Here is a 19,947-nt window from a genome sequence, read left to right on the forward strand (position 1 = left end):
CCACTCCAGATTCCTCTTCTGACCTGCACCTATCCCACAGGTTGGTGTCCAGCAGGAGAAGGGAGAGGACTTTGTAGCCATTAGTCGCTGCACAGATCACCCAGCAGCTGGGCACAGCTTTGCCTAAACATTAGCGCTTTGTCTGAACATTAGGAAACAGTCAGGGTAGTCAGACACAAAATAAATCTAGCAGCTAGTTAAGGAATGCTCATTTACTCAATAATTGACAAGTGCAAAAGGGGTCAGAAGATAAAGGAGCAAAAACACGCTCGTTGACTGATTGGATCTTTTGTGTTGCTGGTGAAATCATTGTTATCGGCCACTTATCCCTGTCTAAACACAGGACCTGCAGCCAATTAAATGCAAACGCAAGAATGCAGCAATCTTGCTGATCATCACAAATTTGTGTCCGCACATTGGGCCATATAAAAGCACCCTCCAATTAAATTATGTTGTCAAGTGTCTTTGAATATTGTCTAAACTTTCCCCACTTCCAGCAGCATATTGACAAATGATGATGTGCGGGAAGGGGGAGGGAACGCCAAGTCAGGCCTTCCAGAGATGGAACGTCTGTAAAACACGGAACATGTGTATAAGGCCATGAGGATACAAGTGACTGAAGAAGCTCCGTTGACAATGAAATCGTGATCATTTAGGGAACACTAGTTCTACCTAAAAGAAACTACCTGTATTTACGGATTTCAGTGAAGTCTGATCATGTTTGTGAAAAAGCAGAGATTTGCTTAATATATAGCACATCACAAAACTCACAATTAAATCCTGAAGGAATTGTCACTCAGGGACAAACCAGTTTTTTGATTCTCCCTCCATCAAAAAAATAAACTGATCATTCAGGATTGTGCTGCTGAAGTTATATCTACTTCCAAGTTTTCCATGCAAAAAGCAGTATGAAAAAGCATCCACTAAATGCAAAAAGAGTGTTCATGAATTATATTGCAAGCAGCTGTTTGTATTGGTCACTGCAAATAACAGGGACAGAAGTGGCTAACCCTCTTTATGATGTTCATATTCTCTATTGGACAAGGTTTGTCCACAATGTATACAGTCCCTTTAAGGACACAAAACCACAGCATTAAACCTGCCACAATGTATGCCCTAAAAAGAGTTTTTAATGCTCTCCAAGATGGTACATGCAGAACATCCCTATATTCAATTTCCATGATGCACGACTGTAAAAGACCATATGAAATAAGGAACACTTTGGCTGACCACACTTACCGGATCAATGGTTGTAGAAGATGAAGTTTGCTGGCTTGTGGGATTCATAGAAAGGCCTTTATCAGAATCAATGGATGACAAGACTTCATACAGAGTGCCCGTGGACTCTAAAAAAGATAAGGAGGAAAAAAAAAAAAAGATGGATTGTTACCATTCAAGTGTCGATAACGCATCATTTTCAGCAAACGATTTTTGACAAATTAAAGTTTTCACATTTACGTCTTGTGACATCACTGTACCATTAGTCAGCACCCTGCCAACCACTACTTAACAAGTTGCTGTGTAAATTACCTCCCGTAATATATATTATTAATCACATTATTACAGGAGAGCTCCCACAGTATGATCTAGAGAGCTCTTTAGGATCAAGCTGTTTCTATTTCCAAACATTACCCTCGTTTAAGGTAAAACTAAAATAGTAATAATGTTTGTTAAAAAGTCATCAGGCTTTTAGCATTCAGCCAATGCACTTGCTAACCTATAGATAAAGCAATGAGGGCTAATGCATCATGACAAGAGCCACTGGAGTACACATAGTTCCCGGGGATTAACTAAATAAAAAACATTTACGTGGCCACCAATGACATACAATGAACCACTGCAGGAAAAAGAAATAACTTCAAGTGCACCTTCTGAGGAGTTCAATGATCTGTAGTCATGTGCCTCTTAAGACATTTGTATTATCGGAGATCATGCGGAGAGTTTGACATAAAGGTGAAATGTTTAGTAGTGAAATGCTCAGAATACAAACAGCCTCTCATTTACTATGAGCCAGATATGAATTTAAGGAGCAGCTTTCATCTATGGTCACATATACATTTTAATATGATCCTACACTACAGCTGATGCAAGAGAAATACACAGCAAAACAGGAACCCTACACATCTGATTTATCATTATTTACAGCTTTCATAGCACAAATCTACACCTGTGCCTCTTAGTAAATCAGTCCGGAAAACTGGGGGTGAGGCTTTATTTAAGACTGGTGCCAATGTCCCCCAATGTACTATATCTGATTATTTCTCAATGTGGTCTGTCATGCAGTGGATCTAGCACTCTGTCTTTTACATTTTCTGTTTTTTCATGGGAAAAAAGAAAAATAATATAACTGACAACTAGAGATATGCAAAGCAAATTGTTTTGCTTCATACAAAAGCAAAAAAGCGCTCATATCTCTTAAACTGCCTGCTCTGTGCAGAGAGAGGATACCGCCCAAGGGTCACCTGGAAAATGCCTGCAAAACATGGATCACAGCTAACAGCATGGGAACTGCACTGAGGATGAAGGTAACAGACATACGTTCATCCTCAGCACCCCATGCCCACTAGGGAGCTACCAGCATTTTAAATTTGTCTAACCTGCTGATAGTTCCCCTTTAAATATCTGGTCTTTTTTCTTTTTCTTTTTTTTGTCTAACAGAAATGTATATTTTTTGGCTTTAAAAAAAAAAAAAAAAAAAACACACACACTTCTCCAACTTTCACCCAATGATTACTTCCTTGTGTATACAGACACTGCTGCTTGAACCCATGACATTAAAACACTAGGGAACTGAAATTTAAGTAACTTGGGCAAAACTCAGATAGTAGTCACTATGAAGCTGAATGAATCAATAAAATATCCAACTCATCAAAGCCCTGCAATTCTAACACAGGTAACCTCGCAAGTATCAAACCTCAAGAGTCTAAAGTAATTGTGAAATCGGCAAGCTGTCATCTTAAAGCGTAACTGTCATTTCAGGGTCATTTTTCTGAAAACATTAAATATCAACAGTACAAGCGATTTTAAGAAACTTTGTAATAGGTTTTATGTACTAAAAGAGTTTCCTTCTGTAGTGAAAAAGCAATCTCCCAGCCTCCCCCCTCACATCACAAGAAGCAGGATTTCTGTCTCCATTATGTGGCTATGGAGAGGGGAGGGGCTGTTAGGAGTGACTGAGCACGGAGCAGTCCTGCAAAGCACAACACCCTGCAATTTTCTCTCAGTAAGTTCCTAGATAAGCACTGACCTTTCTGACACGTTTTAGGTGCCCAGAGAGTCTACAAACAGCTGACCTTCATGTCACCTCTTCCTGCTCCCTCATCTCCCACAGCCCCTCCCCCCTTCATAGGCTTACAATGAAGAGAGCAGAACCAGTCTTCACTGGCTTCTCTGTAATGAAGACGTGTTTGCCTGATAATGCACAGATAAGAAGTCAGGGGGGGGAGGCTGGGAGATTGCTTCTTGAGTACAGAAGGAGGCTTTTTTGGCTGATGAAACCTATTACAGAGTTTCTTAAAATCGCTTATACTACTGATTTCTGCAATAAAAAAAACATGACAGTTACGCTTTAAGCTAATAATAAAAGGGGATAGTATTTTCTGAACAGTATCCATGCAGCATTCTTTAGAGATGAAGCTTCGTTATACAAATAATGTTAATATATGATATCTCAAATACATTTATTTGCATATACCTTTTATACTCACCAAAATCTTTCTCTGGGGGTAATTAAAAAAAAAAAATTAAAATCCCTAAATTTGCAGCATTGGCGTTTCAGGAGCATGTTTGTCTTCTGCTGCTAAAAAGCAAGTAACAGAATGTGAAGAAGAAAACCTCAGAGAGCGCCACCAAACCTTCTACATAAAGTGTACCTCCAGAGTGTTTTTCAGAAAATACTAGTGTAGCACTGTGCAAGAGTCATTTCTCTAACGTAAATGTTTTAATTTTGAATAGGTTTCTTAACGCCTGCTTTCACCACCACATACAGTCGAACCTTATGAGAAGGAGCTTCCTGCTGCATCCAGTCTACTTTGAAAGACCTAGCACCATGTTAGGTTCCTAGAAGACAAAGTGATTTTTAACAACCAACGATAAACGATCTCAAAAGAGATTGTTTATAGTTAACCTGAAATCGTTCGACATATTACACAGAACGATAGTCGTTACTTATGATAATTACACCGAACATTACAGTGTTTCCTTGAAAATAAGAAATCCTCCAAAAATAAGGCATAGTGGAGGATTCAAATGATAGTCCATGATGGCCCTCCACTGCTGAAGCTGCAGGTTCATGGCCTCCACATCCTGCCCCAAGCCCAGATGACGCCTATGCGGTGCGCCCTGTGAGGGGAAGAGATGGTGCCCTGTGAGGGGAAGAGGCGGGCCGCCAGCATGATAACGTCTATGAGCCTTTCTGTGAAGATGCTGGGCGGCGTGCTGGGGATGCACAGCGTGGGTGTGTCAGTAGCTACAGCCATACCACTGTCTTCACAATGCCGTTACCTGGCCCAGGCAGAGGTGCAGAGGAACTGTCCTAAAGGGGGACCAGTCACTGAGGGGAGAGTCATGAGTGATGGGACAGTGAGGGGAGAGTAAGGATTGGGGGGGGGGGGGGGTAGAGTGTGAATTCTTCTTCGTGGAAAGATAAGACATAACCCTGAAAATAAGACATAGCGCATGAGGGAAACAGGGTACTATGATTGTTTACTGCATCTGATCCCAGCAAAAGAATGAACAATTTGCAATTACACTGAACAATTAGTGAACATATGCGGAACAACCAATGAATGTGAAATTAGTGAATGATTACCAATGATTTTAGAGTCAGATGTAAATCAACGACACACAGATTTTTCAATCTTCGCCAGCAATTACACAGGGCGATTATTGTTTAAAGTCAAACTATATAACAATGCACTATATTTAAAATACATTTACATTAGAGAAATCACTATTGTGCCCAGTGCTGCCCTAAAGTCATTTTTGAGAAACATTCTAGAGGTACATGTTGGAATGGGAATTATAGCTGACAAATTCACTTTAAACTTCTACACTGTTAGATAGCTGTCAGGTCAAGGAGACACATGCTACCTTATTATTATCATTATTATTATTATTATATCTATCTATATTTTAAAGGACATAGAAAATTAATTTTATTATTTGGTGCAAAGAAAAACTGCTGAGAAATGTAATACTCGTCTCCTCCCATCCCTGATCGTGCTTAGGGCTTGGTTTCCAGCTGACTGTAAAACATATATAAAGATGGGAGGGACAGTAAGGAGGAGTGAGGAAGTGTTACAGTTCTCCCTCAAATGTTCCTGGCTTTGGCTTAAAAATCTGTTGGTGTAATAGGGCCCTTAGTCAGCTCCATCACCCTCAACCAGAATAGTTATATGACGATAACACGACCACCAGATGTGTATAATGGAGCTCAGATCTTACTTACACTCCAAGCAAGTGTCTTGTACATTTGGATACAGAGACTGAGAAGAGTGGGTACTCCATGCCATCTTGACATTACCTTATAATTTGTTTCCTGATCATTTAGTTTATAGAAATGGATGATTTGTAACAAAAATCTAATGCTTTTTCCCATTCAGGGACAGACAGTGGAAATGCAAGATCTTTTCCCCAACCCTTCTGGAAAGCCAGGACAGGTGGATCAGAGGAAGATAGAAGGAGAGCATATATAAAAAGAGATGGTACTTGTGTCCTCTTTAACTGTAAATTCACCTACAAGAAGGAACAGCACCTGCTTAGCTGCAATCAGCATTAACCACACTACAACAAATGGATTTTCTTAGATTTTTCTTTCTTTGTAGTTTTAAGGTTAGAAAAAGAATTGTCTAAATAGGTGGCTTTTAGAGACAGCATTTCATAGAAGAACAATTTGTCGAGTGAAATACTATATTCCCATCAGGCCTGCAGAGTCAATCAATGGCTGAAATAAAGCAATTAAACAGTCTACAATTTCCTGTAATCTTTCTACCTGCAACATCAGTCTTCTAGAAAAAGTATAATCAGAAAGCAAATTGTTCCAAACTTGTTAATGCCAGCTATGGTTTTTCAATGGCAGCAGGGTAAGGAATCATTCAGTTTCTAGTCTCAGGTATTCACCAAGCATGTGCACACTTGTAGCTACAATGTCAGAATTGATTTCTCATTGAAGCCATAATAGGATGCTTTTCAAATGTACATCCATCCATGCACGTACACCAATACAACAATTTCATTACCTCCTACTGCACTGTACCTAGACACACACCGGCGGAAGAGGAAATAAAATCGTTATATTGTACATGTGCCCCATATTATTTATCAGCTCGAGTAATTGTGATGTTGTAGATGACAAACGCAAGACAACAAATGGGATTTTGAGCGTATACAGCGTTTTGTGCCAGTGTTTTCAGAACACTCAGCCTTGAAAACAGCAGGAACGCAAGGTGCCTATATTGAGTCAACTATTTTTTTTCCCCCATTTTAAATCACTCCTCCCCAATCTTATTTCTTAACAGATAACAGCATAAAAAAAATCACTTGTGTTGGCAAATTATTGCAATTCATGACCATCATCAGCGAGAGAAAAACTGAATGCGCAGCACACCCTGCTGTGACAAGAGGAGGTAATGAAAGCATGCAATGAGGAGAAATGAAATCACTTCCATTGTGCTGCAAAGTAGCAAGGCAAGGGCAGGAGTATGGGGAGCACTCATCTACATGAAATGATAGAAGGCTGCAACCCTGCATAATAGTTCTTACTGCTACAGCACTCATATAGAAATAAATACAATTTCTTTTATTTTTTTAACACAATTTGCACTTATTCAATCATCTAAGCATTTGGAAAATTATTTCCTTTCAAGGAACTGTAACATTTATATTACATTATTCATATTTAGAGTTGAATGGCTGGTTTCAAATCAAACTCCCTTTCGAGAGATAGACAGTCTAACATAAAATCATCACGTATAGAGGAAGCAGAGCTGAATTTGTCATGTATTTCTATGGTACTGCACAACGATAACTAAAAAACAAAATGTCATATCATCAAAGTATATAGTGAAAAAACTCAGCTGCAAAGAAAAGCTTCGCAGCAGAGGCTTCTAGGTGTAAAAGGTTGCCCAGGACATATGTTTACCCCCAAATCAATCAATACAAAGGTCCTTGCTTACAGTTACTTATGGCTCGACATAATCCAAATAGTGTCTCATGAGTTAATATGATAAGGATGTTGCAGGGTGAATCCTGTTCAGGAGATGTGCTTATGAAGAGGCAAGTTAGACCCATGACCCTTGCATTTTTAAGGCCCTGTTACACAGCCCTATAATAAAAGAGCAAGTGAGCGCTGACCTGTCAAGTGGCAGTCTGCTTCCGCTCCTATTACATGAAGAGACGGCCAGCAAACTATCAATAATCAATGGAGATCCAGCAGCACTAGACGATCCCTCTAGATAGGCACGATGTGTGGATGCACGCTGGAGCCCACTATCTCAGTAGGTGGGTGTGTAAACGGGAAAAAACAAGAAAGTCCAACAGCATCCAATCTTCTAAAGAGTCTTCAAACTTTTATTGTGCTCACAAGCAATACGAAACGTCGTATTGCTTGTGAGCACAATAAAAGTTTGAAGACTCTTTAGAAGATTGGATGCTGTTGGACTTTCTTGTTTTTTCCAGCAAACTATCAATATCAATGTTTTTTTTTATTCAACATGTTTAAAAAAATAAAATAAAAATGTGAGCCAACATCGGACAATTTTTTCAATTGAGCACAGTCCTCTTTATGAGAGTAGACAGGACACTGAAGGAACATTTTGGACTTTGAAAAGGTAATTTATCTAAACCTGGGACATAGATCTCCAAATTTCAAATGGGATATCAAAATGGGCATTGTAGAAATATGATTATGTACAGGGAAGGATAGAAAAGGGTCATTTTTATTAATTTGTCTGGTTTTGCCTTCTATTAGATTCTTTAACATGGTGTAGATTTGCTAATGCAATATCCCTGCACAACTTAGGATCAGCCAGAGTGCCTCAAAGGGGATCTGTCAGCAGTAATTCACATTCCAGACTAAGGACAATGTTCGATAGCTGCTTGGTCAAGGAGAAACAAGGTAGTTTTCAGAATGCTTTTCTTCTGAGGTGAAGAGTGTTAAAGAGGCTGTCTTGCAGCAGGCAGGAATCCCTCCTTGCTACCCTTTTCATCCCTGGTCTCTGGGAAGAAGACACTTTACAACAGAAAAAAAAATAAATCTATCTATCTTCTATCTTAAGGAAGCACAGACAGATATACTGTATGCAAGGTATCACCTGGCTCCTTTACCTAACAGCTATCTAACAGTTGACAGATTAATTTTTTTTTTAAATCACAGGCAGACACACCTCTCTGACTCTCTGGTTGACAGTCAGGACAGCCGAACACTTATTTTCCTGCAAGTCCTGTCTTCAAATCTTACAAGTAGAGTATTGTTGTACCGTGGTAGCCATAGAAATCGCCTGATTTCTTCTCTATTCTTCAAATCTTACATGTGCTGTGTATACAAACAATAGCTTGCATGCAAGTGTCTGGGGCCAATACCCACAGCAGGAAAACTCACTGCACATGTGCTGTTATTTGTACCATCAGCTCAGGCAGGACTTTGGGACAGGGCTCAACACTGGATGCCAGGTCCTGACTGTCAATCAAGGAGCGAGAGGAAGAAATGGGTCAGTGAGTAGAAGTACCAGGCCACAAAATACACAAGTCAGTATAGTAGGCGAGCTGGGTGTAAGCCATACACCGGGTTGTTTGCACAAAAAAAAATGTGCTTTTTCTCTGGTGTACTCCAGGCATATTATTGATAGAGGCAACTGATAGAGGTCAAGAACATGCGGGGATTGAAACAGGAAGCACATGGAGCAGACAAATTTAGGTATAATGTATGGCAAAAAGGGTTCTTGTTCCTCATTTTTGAGAGCACGGCAGGCTTCAGTGTACAATACAAGTATTTTAGACTGACGCCTGCCCATGGGGCACAAGAACAGTCAAAAGAGGACAAAGACGTGAACGTTGCTTAGGGTACAAACACACACGGCATATACGCTGCGTATTTACTGCTGTGATACGCAGCCGATACGATCTAAATAACTGAACACAGTATCAAATCTGCGGCGTGTGTTTGTACCCTTAAACTGTATTCTGATTCAGTTGTAACTAGAGATGAGTGGACCGTGTTCGGGTTGATCCGAACCCGAACGTTCGGTATTTGATTAGCAGTGGCTGATGAACTTGGATAAAGCTCTAAGGTTGTCTGGAAAACATGGATACAGCCAATGACTATATCCATGTTTTACACATAGGCTAAGTTAGGGCTTTATCCAAGTTCAGCAGCCACCGCTAATCAAATGCCGAAAGTTCGGGTCCGGATCAACTCGAGCATGCTCTAGGTTCACTTATCTCTAGTTGTAACACATAGCAGAAAATATCCAAGGAAAATGTCCAGTGCAAAGGGATGAATACCTGACCACTGAAAAGGGATGAATTAATACTGACATACTGTATACAGACATTTTATACCAATAGTAAAGATGTATGCAATCTGGTACTGTACCAGACACATCCCACTGTAATACCATATTATATAAAAGATAAATTAAGGATTTTAGAGCAATGATGAAAGAACAAAACTATTAAAGTTAAGCAATGTTAAATTATTATTAGTATTTATAGCGACTGAGAAAGGTCATGTCGCAGTTAGAATGTTGCATTGCTAAAAAACCTGTTAAATCAGGAAAGAAGCCGACATGTCAATTGGGATTCATATCACATTATTCATTAGTGAATACAATTGTAATAGAAAGTCCATTCTGTGTTCACGGGATATGAAATTACATTTAACAGCATTTAACAATAAAATGGTTTTCATACAATTAGAAGGGAAAAAAAAAGTCAATGCAATTACAGCAGAATACTGAGCGAAGAGCACAGTGACCGAACACTCTAGTCGTCCCTTGCTCTGCTTATGTCTTAAATGTCAGGATGTGAAATCTCTCCTGGGGGAGATATGTGCAACTATGGAGAGAGATTTCAATCTTTTTTTAACAAGGAATTTTCATCAAAGGGAAAGCAGATAATACATTTTCAACAGTGCCACTGGGATAAGAAAAGATCTTACAGAACATTATTGGAGCTTGTTTATAGTCTTGAGGACTTCCATGCATTTTGTGGGGCTAAGATTCTGCCGCAAACACTCGTCCTGTACACCATAAGCCTTGTTAATGACAGTCTTGTCAGCCTGCTCCACAGCTACACGTGCCAAGGACACAGCGGACATGCTAAGGCCTTGGGCCCAGTTTAAAGAAAGCTGAAAAGTGCAAACAGCTCTTGCTCTGTGTCTTTTTAGTTTTTCTTTTTCAGACTGATTTTCGTTCCTTTATTTGTTAAGAAGGTTATAACAGACAATCTATGGTATTCTAAGAGCATCATTGGTCAGTAAACAGGTATATAAACATTAACAAACATAAATTACTTGCTAAAAATGAATCATTTCAATATATAATTTTAAACCAGAAACTCCCTCTAGGGGTAGTTTCACACATAACAGATCCACGGCGAATTTCACGCTGCGAATTCGCAGCGAAATCCGGTTTGGATCCCCTACCAGTTATTTTCTATGAGAATACATACGTACCAAAATTAACCCCCACCTGTATACTGTACCTGCTCCACGATCTGGCTTGCTTCGGGGGTACCTGGCGTATGCATGTACTGTTCAGCCAATCGGTGGCTGCGGGGCACTGATTGGCTGAGCGGGACGTCCAGCCGGGAGCCCCCGAAGCAAGCCGGAAAATGGAGCAGGTAACATTCTCCGGCCAGCGGGGGGATAACTGGGCAGCATTTACATACTAGCAGCGGGATGTCAATCCCCCTGCGAGTATATCTTCTCATTCAAAATAACTGAAAAAAGATCTGCAGTGGATTTCACTGTGAATTTGCAGTGTAAAATCCGCTGCTGATCCGGTACATGTGAAGGCACCCTAAAGGATTAATACCCATTTATAGTTAGCCATTTAATTTGTTTCATTCATCTGATTAATATGGTTACCTTGAATTGTTTGCGGCTTAGTAGCATTATCAAAATCACAAATCTTTGCCCACTCATCACGGACAGCTTCTGTTGTCATTGGGCGATTCTGCCTCCTGATAATGGCACCGAGAGTTCTCTCCCAACGCACTAATTACAAGGAGGGAATAGAAAGTATTGATCAGAATCCTGAAGGAGATGGCAAAGAGTATAAAGCAATACAAAATAACTTCTTTCTAAAGAACTCTCAAAACCATCTCGAGCCAAGTGCATTTTGTTTGCAAACAGTTTTCTAAAGCTTCTCGCCATTTCTCCAACACAGCACAGGAGGGAAGAGACCTTTCGGGGGGGAAACTTAGAAAGTCACTAAAGGGTTTTTGTTTTCTTTTGTAAAGCACAAAATACTGTTTCCAAAAAGTGAAATTACTGTTCATGCTGAAATGCTGGTCTCTGAAACAGCAGCAGAAATGCAACTTGGTGTGAACAATAACAAAGTGCAGTCTGTGTTACGGGCAATTTGTGAACCTCAGCTGACTCGATCAATTATAAGCCTTTATGAATTTTTTTAAAAAATAAAAATCTTCAAAAGTATATAGTCACATGTTCAGATGGATCGAACAGGCTCAAAATGTGCAGAAACTTAAGAAACTACCTAACTAGGACATAACATCCCAATATGTAATGTGCATGGCCAAAGCAGGATGATTGTCATCATTATTCTAGTGAAAGAATTTCCAGCGATAGACAATGCAAATGTTTATGAGAAGGTCAATCAAATCAAAGATAATGTGCACGATTCTACAGATGCAATGTAACAGTGCAGTCTTTGTCGAGAAAGTGAACAAGCAAGGGTGCTAGAATGCCACCTATAGAACTGTGAATGCATTCTCTGTCTAAGAGTTAGAAAATGAGTAGTATAACTTTTTAGGGTAAATCAGGACAGTAGTCCTATTTCTGGTTCCCTGGTAATGTACTGTACCACATGTCACATTGCACATACCACACAGGTTAGCAGTTTAAAATGCAGTATCTATCTGAATCTATCGATACAAGGAAGGAGGAAGCACAACAAATCTCTACTGCAAACAAATATATGGGCCTTAAAAAATACTCACATTTTCCAATCCATCCAGCTCCAACCTGAAAAAAAAAAAAAAAAAACACATTTACCTCTGCTTAAAAAGTAAAAGCTTTTCAAGATCATCAAATCACAATCAGATTTTTTTTGTTTGAATGTAGAACCCAAAAAACTCCTGAAATTATTACAATTTTCCCAGGACAGTGGTCTATTATTATTATTTGCATGTGAAACATACAATATCTGAATTAGCTTTACATATTGGCTTGTACATGGGATCTGGATCAGCGGGAGGTACACCTGACGAGCGGTCACAGTGGGTTCATGGCAGTGCCACCTAGTTGGGAGCGAGGAAGGTAGCTTTTTATTTTTAACACTATAAAGGGAGCTACAAGGAATATATTCACCAGCAATACTTCTTTTTTGTTTCATCACTTGATCCTAGCGGGAGGAATACTAAACACCACTATAGTAGATCACTACTCCATAGACGGCTTACAAATATAGTTGCAAAAGTCAACTGAGATGAGTCCGCACTTTAACAATTGATCAGCGACTACATCATCAAGGACTGGCATTTCAAATGATGAAGTCAAAACATATAATGAATTTCTAATACTGTGTGGGTGAGGTGGGGGTGGGGTGATCATTGCACAACTGCAGTATTACATAAAAGGTACGCAAGCTTTGTAAATTACATGCAAGCAATTTGAAAAAAGCATGCACATATGATAGTAAGGAATAAGTGACAAAAACAAGCTCCATGCTACCTTATGTTACCTGCTTACAGTGTATGCTTCTATGGTTACATAATCTGTTTGTTTTTACAGTCTAGCAAATATAGATTGTACACAGTTTGATTTCACACTTTCATACCAAAAGACAAAAACAGATAGTGGGAGATACGAATTGTCTCACCTCGAACAAGCTGCCATTTTCTTGACAGCTTTCATGACATAGCCACAGCACAAGAGGAGCCACATACTCTGGCTTTAGAGCATCCACAAGATCTAAAATTAAAGCAGACAGGATTACTACAGAAAAGCAAAAGTATATCCACAGTTATGCTGTATCGGTCTCTTATATCAATGTTCTCTACCCCACACCTTGAGGGTATGTTCACACACGTTGGAGCTTCATTGCATTAACACAAGGAAGGCTGGGGTGCAACTAAATAATAAAATTACTGCAATGAAGTGATACAATAACACAATGAATGAAAATACATAAAAAAAAACCTCAAATAACACGATGAAATGATGCAGCACTGCAATGAAAGGATGCATTCCCATTCCATTTTTACATGTGTGAACACAGCCTAAATAGTATGGATTAAGTCCCTTATTATACCCTGTCCATCAGGTTAAAGTGTCAAACAGCTGCTTTCACTGTGTAGATTTGATAAATCTGCTTTAAAGGGGAACTCCAGCAAAAACAAAATCTAACTCAGCTGGTGTCAGAAACTTATATAGATTTGTAAATTTCTTCTATTTAAAATTCTCAAGCCTTCAAGTACTTATCAGCTGCTGTATGTCCTGCAGGAAAAGGCCTTTTCTTTCCAGTCTGACATTGCTCTCTGCTGCCACTTCTGTCTGACAGGAACCAACAGCAAATCCCATTACAAAAAAACTCTTCTGCTCTGGACAATTCCTGTCACAGACAGAGGTGGCAGCTGAAAGCACTGTCAGACTCAACATTATACACCACATCCTCCAGGGCATACAGCAGCTGATTAGTACTGGAAGACTTGAAAATTTTAAGTAGAAGTAATTTACAAGTCTGTATAACTTTGACACCAGTTGATTTGAAGACAAGTTTTTTTCAGCTAGAGTACCCCTTTAATGTTCATGCGTATAACTTATTATAACATTAAACACAGAATCTCATCCATTATCCCTACGCATAACAAACTTTTATCTGAAGCACTCCTGCAAACCAAGGAAAAACATACAACGCCAGGGAGGGATTGCCCTTGGTTGAACTTGAACTCAGGGCAAGTGCTGTAAGATAACAGACGACTAGATCCTAGGACATCTTGTGCTGTTTCTGCAGTAATGATCCCTGTCTGCTTCTAAGTGTGCCTTTACACAGAGATTTATCTGACAGATTTTTGAAGCCAAAGCCAGGAATGGATTTGAGAAGAGGAGAAAGCTCAGTTTTTCCTTTGTGACCTGTTCCGTTTATAGTCTGTTCTTGGCTTTGGCTTCAAAGATCTGTCAGATAAATCTCTCTGTGTAAAGACACCCTAAAGCAAATAGCTGCAATTCTTAGAGCAGCTTCCTTCAATCCCAATAGTTTAACCCTTTGACTGCTGTGTTCCGTGATTGAACGGGTGCAGAGAAGGGCGACCAAGGTCATAAAGGGTATGGGTGGGTTACAGTACCCAGACAGGTTATCAAGCTTGGGTGGGAGGGGATGAGACTTCTTAGGGGCGATCTGATCACAATGTACAAATATATGAATGGACAGTACAGAGATCTTTGTAGTGGTCTTTTTACTCCTAGGTCTGTAACCATGACAAGGGGGCATCCTCTACATCTAGGGGTAAAAACGCGGTATTTTTTTCTTATAGCGTATCTTGCCCTTTAACAATGTAACAATATTTACATCGCAAAAACAATTTCACAAGTTACAGTATATCATTTGTCATGCCATATAATTTATCATTTAAAACAGCCATTGTCAATGAGTCACTCTGTACCCACAATCTGCTCCACCAAACAGCTTGTACCGTCAGACAGCTGATGCAGTTATTGTCCTAAAAAACAACTTATAGGGTGCTAACACACATGACCGATGCGCAGCAGATCAGCAGCACATTTAATGGTGCAGATTTTATGCTGTGTTCAGTAATTTACATCAAATCTGCTGTGATACGGTGTGTGTGAAGCTACTGTACCCTTAAACTTGGATCATTAAGGCACCTGTGCAGTGTTCAAACAGGTGATTATTAGGAAAAATCCTGCCTGGGGGCATTCCTTATGGTGAAGAGGGCGGGGAGGAGGGACAGAGAGGCGGCTCAAGCCTAGGGTACAGACACTCTAGGCTACGCCAATATGACACAAAGTAGTTTTTTAAGACAATAACTGATTCACCTGCCGAACAGACCCCACTGCAAGCAGTTTGCGGGTTGGGGGAATTGTAGGTACAGAGTCACTTTAAGCTTTTAAAGATAAATTTACCATTTGTTGAAGGGGAGGGAAAAGCAAAACCTAACAAATTCAACCTGATGATCTATGGTCCTGAATCAACATGTAAAAAATCTTCATTCAGAAATCTTTTCACCTACTAGTAGCTGGGCTTTTGTCTCGCTGAATAAAAATCCCGGTGAGACAGCTAGATATCCAATGTTTTTGTCAGATAGAGGCCAAGATAAGCCATGGAAGCTTCAAACCTACTTTCTCTCATCCAGCCCTGCTTAAAGATTTAACCTGCCTTTGCTGGCGCTGTGCTGTGGAGGTGTTTGTTTAAATATTTAGAGTCAAGCTGGCACTTGCCGCTTCTGCTATCTAGGTCATAAATTCTACCTTCCGAGTACATTCACAGTCAGTCTTGTCATCTGGACAAGTCAGAGGGTCCGACTTATTTATTTATTTTTTGGATGTTTGTCTGTAAACTAGAAGCATCTGGTATGTTCTCTCCTGGAAATCGCATTTATACAGGGCACCAATCTTCTACATAATACACAGCGCTATTACTGGGAGGGGAACGGCTGAAAACCATCTAGTCCAGCAGTAAATTCACTTGTTGCCAGAAAGGGATAAGCAATCTTTAATATCAGCATCTGTAGACAGATTTGCACAACAATACCTTGAGGCATGACGGTCTGCGTGAGCCGGGAACCTGCAGTCGGTGCAATTGAATTACAGTGGACATTGTACTTGACTCCCTCAAGAGCAAGAGTGTTGGACAGCCCCACTAGACCAAGTTTAGCTGCACTGTAGTTTGCTTGTCCAAAGTTCCCATAGATTCCGGCGGCTGATGAAGTCATTATTATTCTATGGATAAGGAAAGTGATTAATGATGTAATGAAGATAGAGTATGTTATCTCTACACTGCTAAAATCAACTTTATTATAGAAAACAAAAGTATTAGAGTTGGCACATACAATGACAATCATCTACTCTTACACAATATAGAATGAAATTCTCCTTTTGTTTTTCAGCTTTGTTGTTATTCATTTGTTTTCCGCATTTGCTATTGTGCAGATCTCTGTGCTTTCTCTGATGGTTAAATGTAAAGCTGTGTTACTACTATGCTGTTTTATTATCCTGCATAAAGCCATCAAGCTCAGTGACTGGCTGCAGTGATCACATAAGTATACAGTATATTGCTGCCACCAAGTAAACAAAGCCCAGGAGATAAAACTAAAGTGGTGACACTAGAAGTGGCAAGAACTAAACTGGTAGGTATACGGTTTTTTTAGTTTTTTAGCTTTTTATTATTACTACAATCCCAAGGAAACCACCATGGAATGGTCCAAGTCTGCAGCCTCCCCATTTTCCCATATAGTGCATTCAGCAGAGCTACCTGACTACTCCAGTTTCTCTTCTAGGGCTACAGTATGTTACAGATTCATACATCTGAATGAGGTGAAAATTCCTTTCCATACACCTCTAGACTTTTACTAACCTAAGCAGTAGCGGATTATAACAGGTCCGTTTTGGGCGGTAGCCCGGGGCCCTGAGTTCCTGGGGGGCCCATGGCCCCTCAGACAGACTTACTGTATACTTTCAGTGGTGTGTTATCTCCAAGCTACAGTTCTGCCATGGTTTGCAAAATAAAAATGCAGTTTTTTACCGCAATTTTACACAAATTAGAGCAGAACTGCAGCCAGGAGACAATGCAGTAAGAGAACATACTTAAAGGAGAAGTCCGGCCAAAATTTATTTTTTATATGTTATTACTTATGGAAAGTTATACAATTTTTTAATATACATTAATTATGGGAAATGCTCATATACTGCTATTTCCCTTAATTTAGTGTATCAGGAAGTGTTAGAATTCTCTCAGAACCAGTGACGTCACGACGAACGGTGTAATTCCTATGGAGTGTCCAGCAGGGGGCGCTCTCTATATAGAAGTCAATGAGTACCATTGACTTCTATATATAGTGCGCCCCTGCTGGACACTCCATTGGAATTACAATGGATGTGTGTATGTAATATAATGTACTGTACTTTGCGATTGAATACATTTATGGAATACTTTGGGGAGTAAGTGTCCTTGCTCCCCAAAGTATCCCATAAATGTAATCAATAAATACATTTGCTGGGCACCGAGCAGGGAGGGAGAGAGGTGCCATCTACCTCCCCCCTCCTTGCTCGGTGCTGGGAACATATACAAAGTACTACTCCCCCATTATCTGCAGATAATGGGGGAGTAGTACCTGTGCTATCTTATCGACGCACGCGCCTCCGCTCACACAAGTGCCGCCCACTCCGCCGCTCACATAAGTGCCGCCCGCTCCACCGCTGCCGCTCACACTTCCTGATACACTAAATTAAGGGAAATAGCAGTATATGAGCATTTCCCATAATTAATGTACATTAGAAAATTGTATAACTTTCCATAAGTAATAACATATAAAAAATTAATTTTGGCCGGACTTCTCCTTTAAGGACCCTAACGTGACAATAATGTCACCACAGGTCCTTTACAGGCTGCAGGAAAAAGACTAAACCTAGTGCAGCCATAGTTAGTGTGTTGGGGGGGCCCAAGCTTGGTGAATAGCCCAGGGCCCATGTTAAAGTTGATCCCCCCTGAACCTAAGGGTCTTTTCATAGGAGCCAATTTTCAGCAGGCTGGAACCCCTACCTACCATAATCTGTCTGTGTAAAAGTGCCAGTGATCTGCTGATGAACAGGAAATCCCTTGTTTGTCGGCTATTCTCATTTTGTGCAGGCATTAAAAATCCTCAGTAGTCACCTGCACATTTTTCTGTGTAAACAGGAATCTATATATTAATTTGGTGGGCACTTCAACATCCACTTCTGGCCTGATTTCTATTCTCTATATTCATTTACATGATAAATTCCTTGAAAAATACCCGCTGACCATTAAAGAAAAATGGGAGGCTGACCTGGGTCCTCTTGAGGACGGTTTGTGGAAAGAGGTCTTGGAGATGACTCCTCAGTTATCTATAGGGGAGCAGCACCGGTTGTCCCAGTTGTATCTTCTGCACAGGGTGTATAGAACCCCAGAGTTCTTACATAAAGTGGGGATCCGCTCTGACGCCCTGTGTCCTAGAGGTCGGAGGGATGTGGGAGGGGTCTTGCACATGTTCTGGCGGTGCCCCAAAATGACACGATACTGGCGGGAGGTTGCCTCCACTATTCACAAGGTATTTTCTATTTTGCTAGAACAGTCCCCCTTGGTATGTATTCTGGGCTATGTGGAAGACTTAAGTGTAACTGCCCCTGAGAAAATAGCCGTTGCCCGGATACTATACATGGCAAGGAAGTTGATTGCCCAATCCTGGCTTGACCAGGATCCCCCCACAATCTCGGCCCTCATTGCCAAGGTCAACTGGCTTGTCGCCAACGACAAACATGCATACGAAAAACGAGATGCCATGAAAAAGTTCGAAAAAATATGGGCTTGTTGGCTAGACACTCCGGGCTTGGCACCATTGTCGCTCACAAGAGACAGGGCCGCTCCCTCTGTGGTCTCCTGAGTTTGTTGTGCTATGTGCATAGTTTAGACGTGACCTCTCTCCAACCGCCTCGTGTCCTGTCAGTCCTCACAGATGATCCAGACACTTTCTTTTTCTATTCGACTGCTTGTACTGTATTGCTTTTTATGCATAGATGGACATACTGAACACTGCAATGGACGTTGCCAGTACTGTTTATGTATTGTTTGTGTTGTTGTTGTGCGGGGACTGGACACCTGTGGTGTCCTTCTCTGCTGTTGTTCTTTATAAATGAAAAACAATTTAATAAAAACTACTTTGATTGAAAAAAACAGGAATCTATAGGACCTTGTATAGGCTCTGCAAACAAGCCCTGATCGCCTGTTTGTGGCGCACAAGGGCCCTAAGAAATTTTTGCAACAAGTCTGCTGTGTTAAAACACTAAGTTCCACTTAAGTACTCTTAAGCACCTTCACACGTACCGTATTGCAGTATATTTAACGCTATGAGTTTCTCGCAATGAAATCCGCTGCAAAGCTGATTACCATTAAAGCCTAGGACACTGCATTCGCACAGCGGATTTTCATTCCACTGCAAAAATGGAGTCCATAGGCTTGAAAAAAAAAACTGAAATCTTGCCGCTGTGATGTGAAAAATTCCATACAGCAGCTATTCTTACCGGTCCATGCTTCCCCAAGACCCTCCGGTGATGTTCAGAGTCCCCACTCAGTGACACTTGCTAATCAATAGCTGCGGTGGGACAGCACAGTGATTGGCTGAGCAGGCCATCACTGAGCAAGGGACATGGAACATCAGCGGAGGGCATTGGGGGGCGGAGATTGGGGCACAGAAAGGGGAGATTAGCGGGTTTATTAAATTTTGTTTTAACATCACAGCAGCAATATATCTTACAAGCCTATGGACTTCATTCTTTTAGAGGAATGAAAATCCGCCAAGAGAATGCAGTGTCATGGGCTTTAATGGTAATCAACATTGCAGCAGATTTCTTTGAGAGAAACTCATGTTGTGTAATCCACTGCAATACAGTATGTGGGAAGGTACCCTTACAGGGGTTATGTGGTCGAAGCACACAAGTATTGAAGAGGATGCTGTGCTCACTGTTCACCACAGCCTCTTCAAACAGCTGATCGCTTGGAGTACTGGGAGTTG

The 19,947-nt window shown here is 40.6% G+C and overlaps 1 protein-coding gene across 1 annotated transcript in view; it reads right to left on the minus strand.

The window, feature by feature from the left end:
• HSD17B4 (hydroxysteroid 17-beta dehydrogenase 4) overlaps positions 1-19,947 on the minus strand; it is a 250,503-nt gene that overhangs the window by 122,831 nt on the left and 107,725 nt on the right. The window contains exons 8-12 of the mRNA XM_069962669.1: positions 15,954-16,141; positions 13,062-13,153; positions 12,181-12,205; positions 11,087-11,215; positions 1,240-1,346 (exon numbers count right to left, since the gene is read on the minus strand). Coding sequence (XP_069818770.1) covers positions 1,240-1,346; positions 11,087-11,215; positions 12,181-12,205; positions 13,062-13,153; positions 15,954-16,141 — 541 coding nt within the window. The remainder of the gene's footprint in view (positions 1-1,239; positions 1,347-11,086; positions 11,216-12,180; positions 12,206-13,061; positions 13,154-15,953; positions 16,142-19,947) is intronic.

The sequence above is a fragment of the Dendropsophus ebraccatus genome, chromosome 3 (assembly GCF_027789765.1).
Source record: "Dendropsophus ebraccatus isolate aDenEbr1 chromosome 3, aDenEbr1.pat, whole genome shotgun sequence".
NCBI classification, from domain to species: Eukaryota; Metazoa; Chordata; class Amphibia; order Anura; family Hylidae; genus Dendropsophus; species Dendropsophus ebraccatus.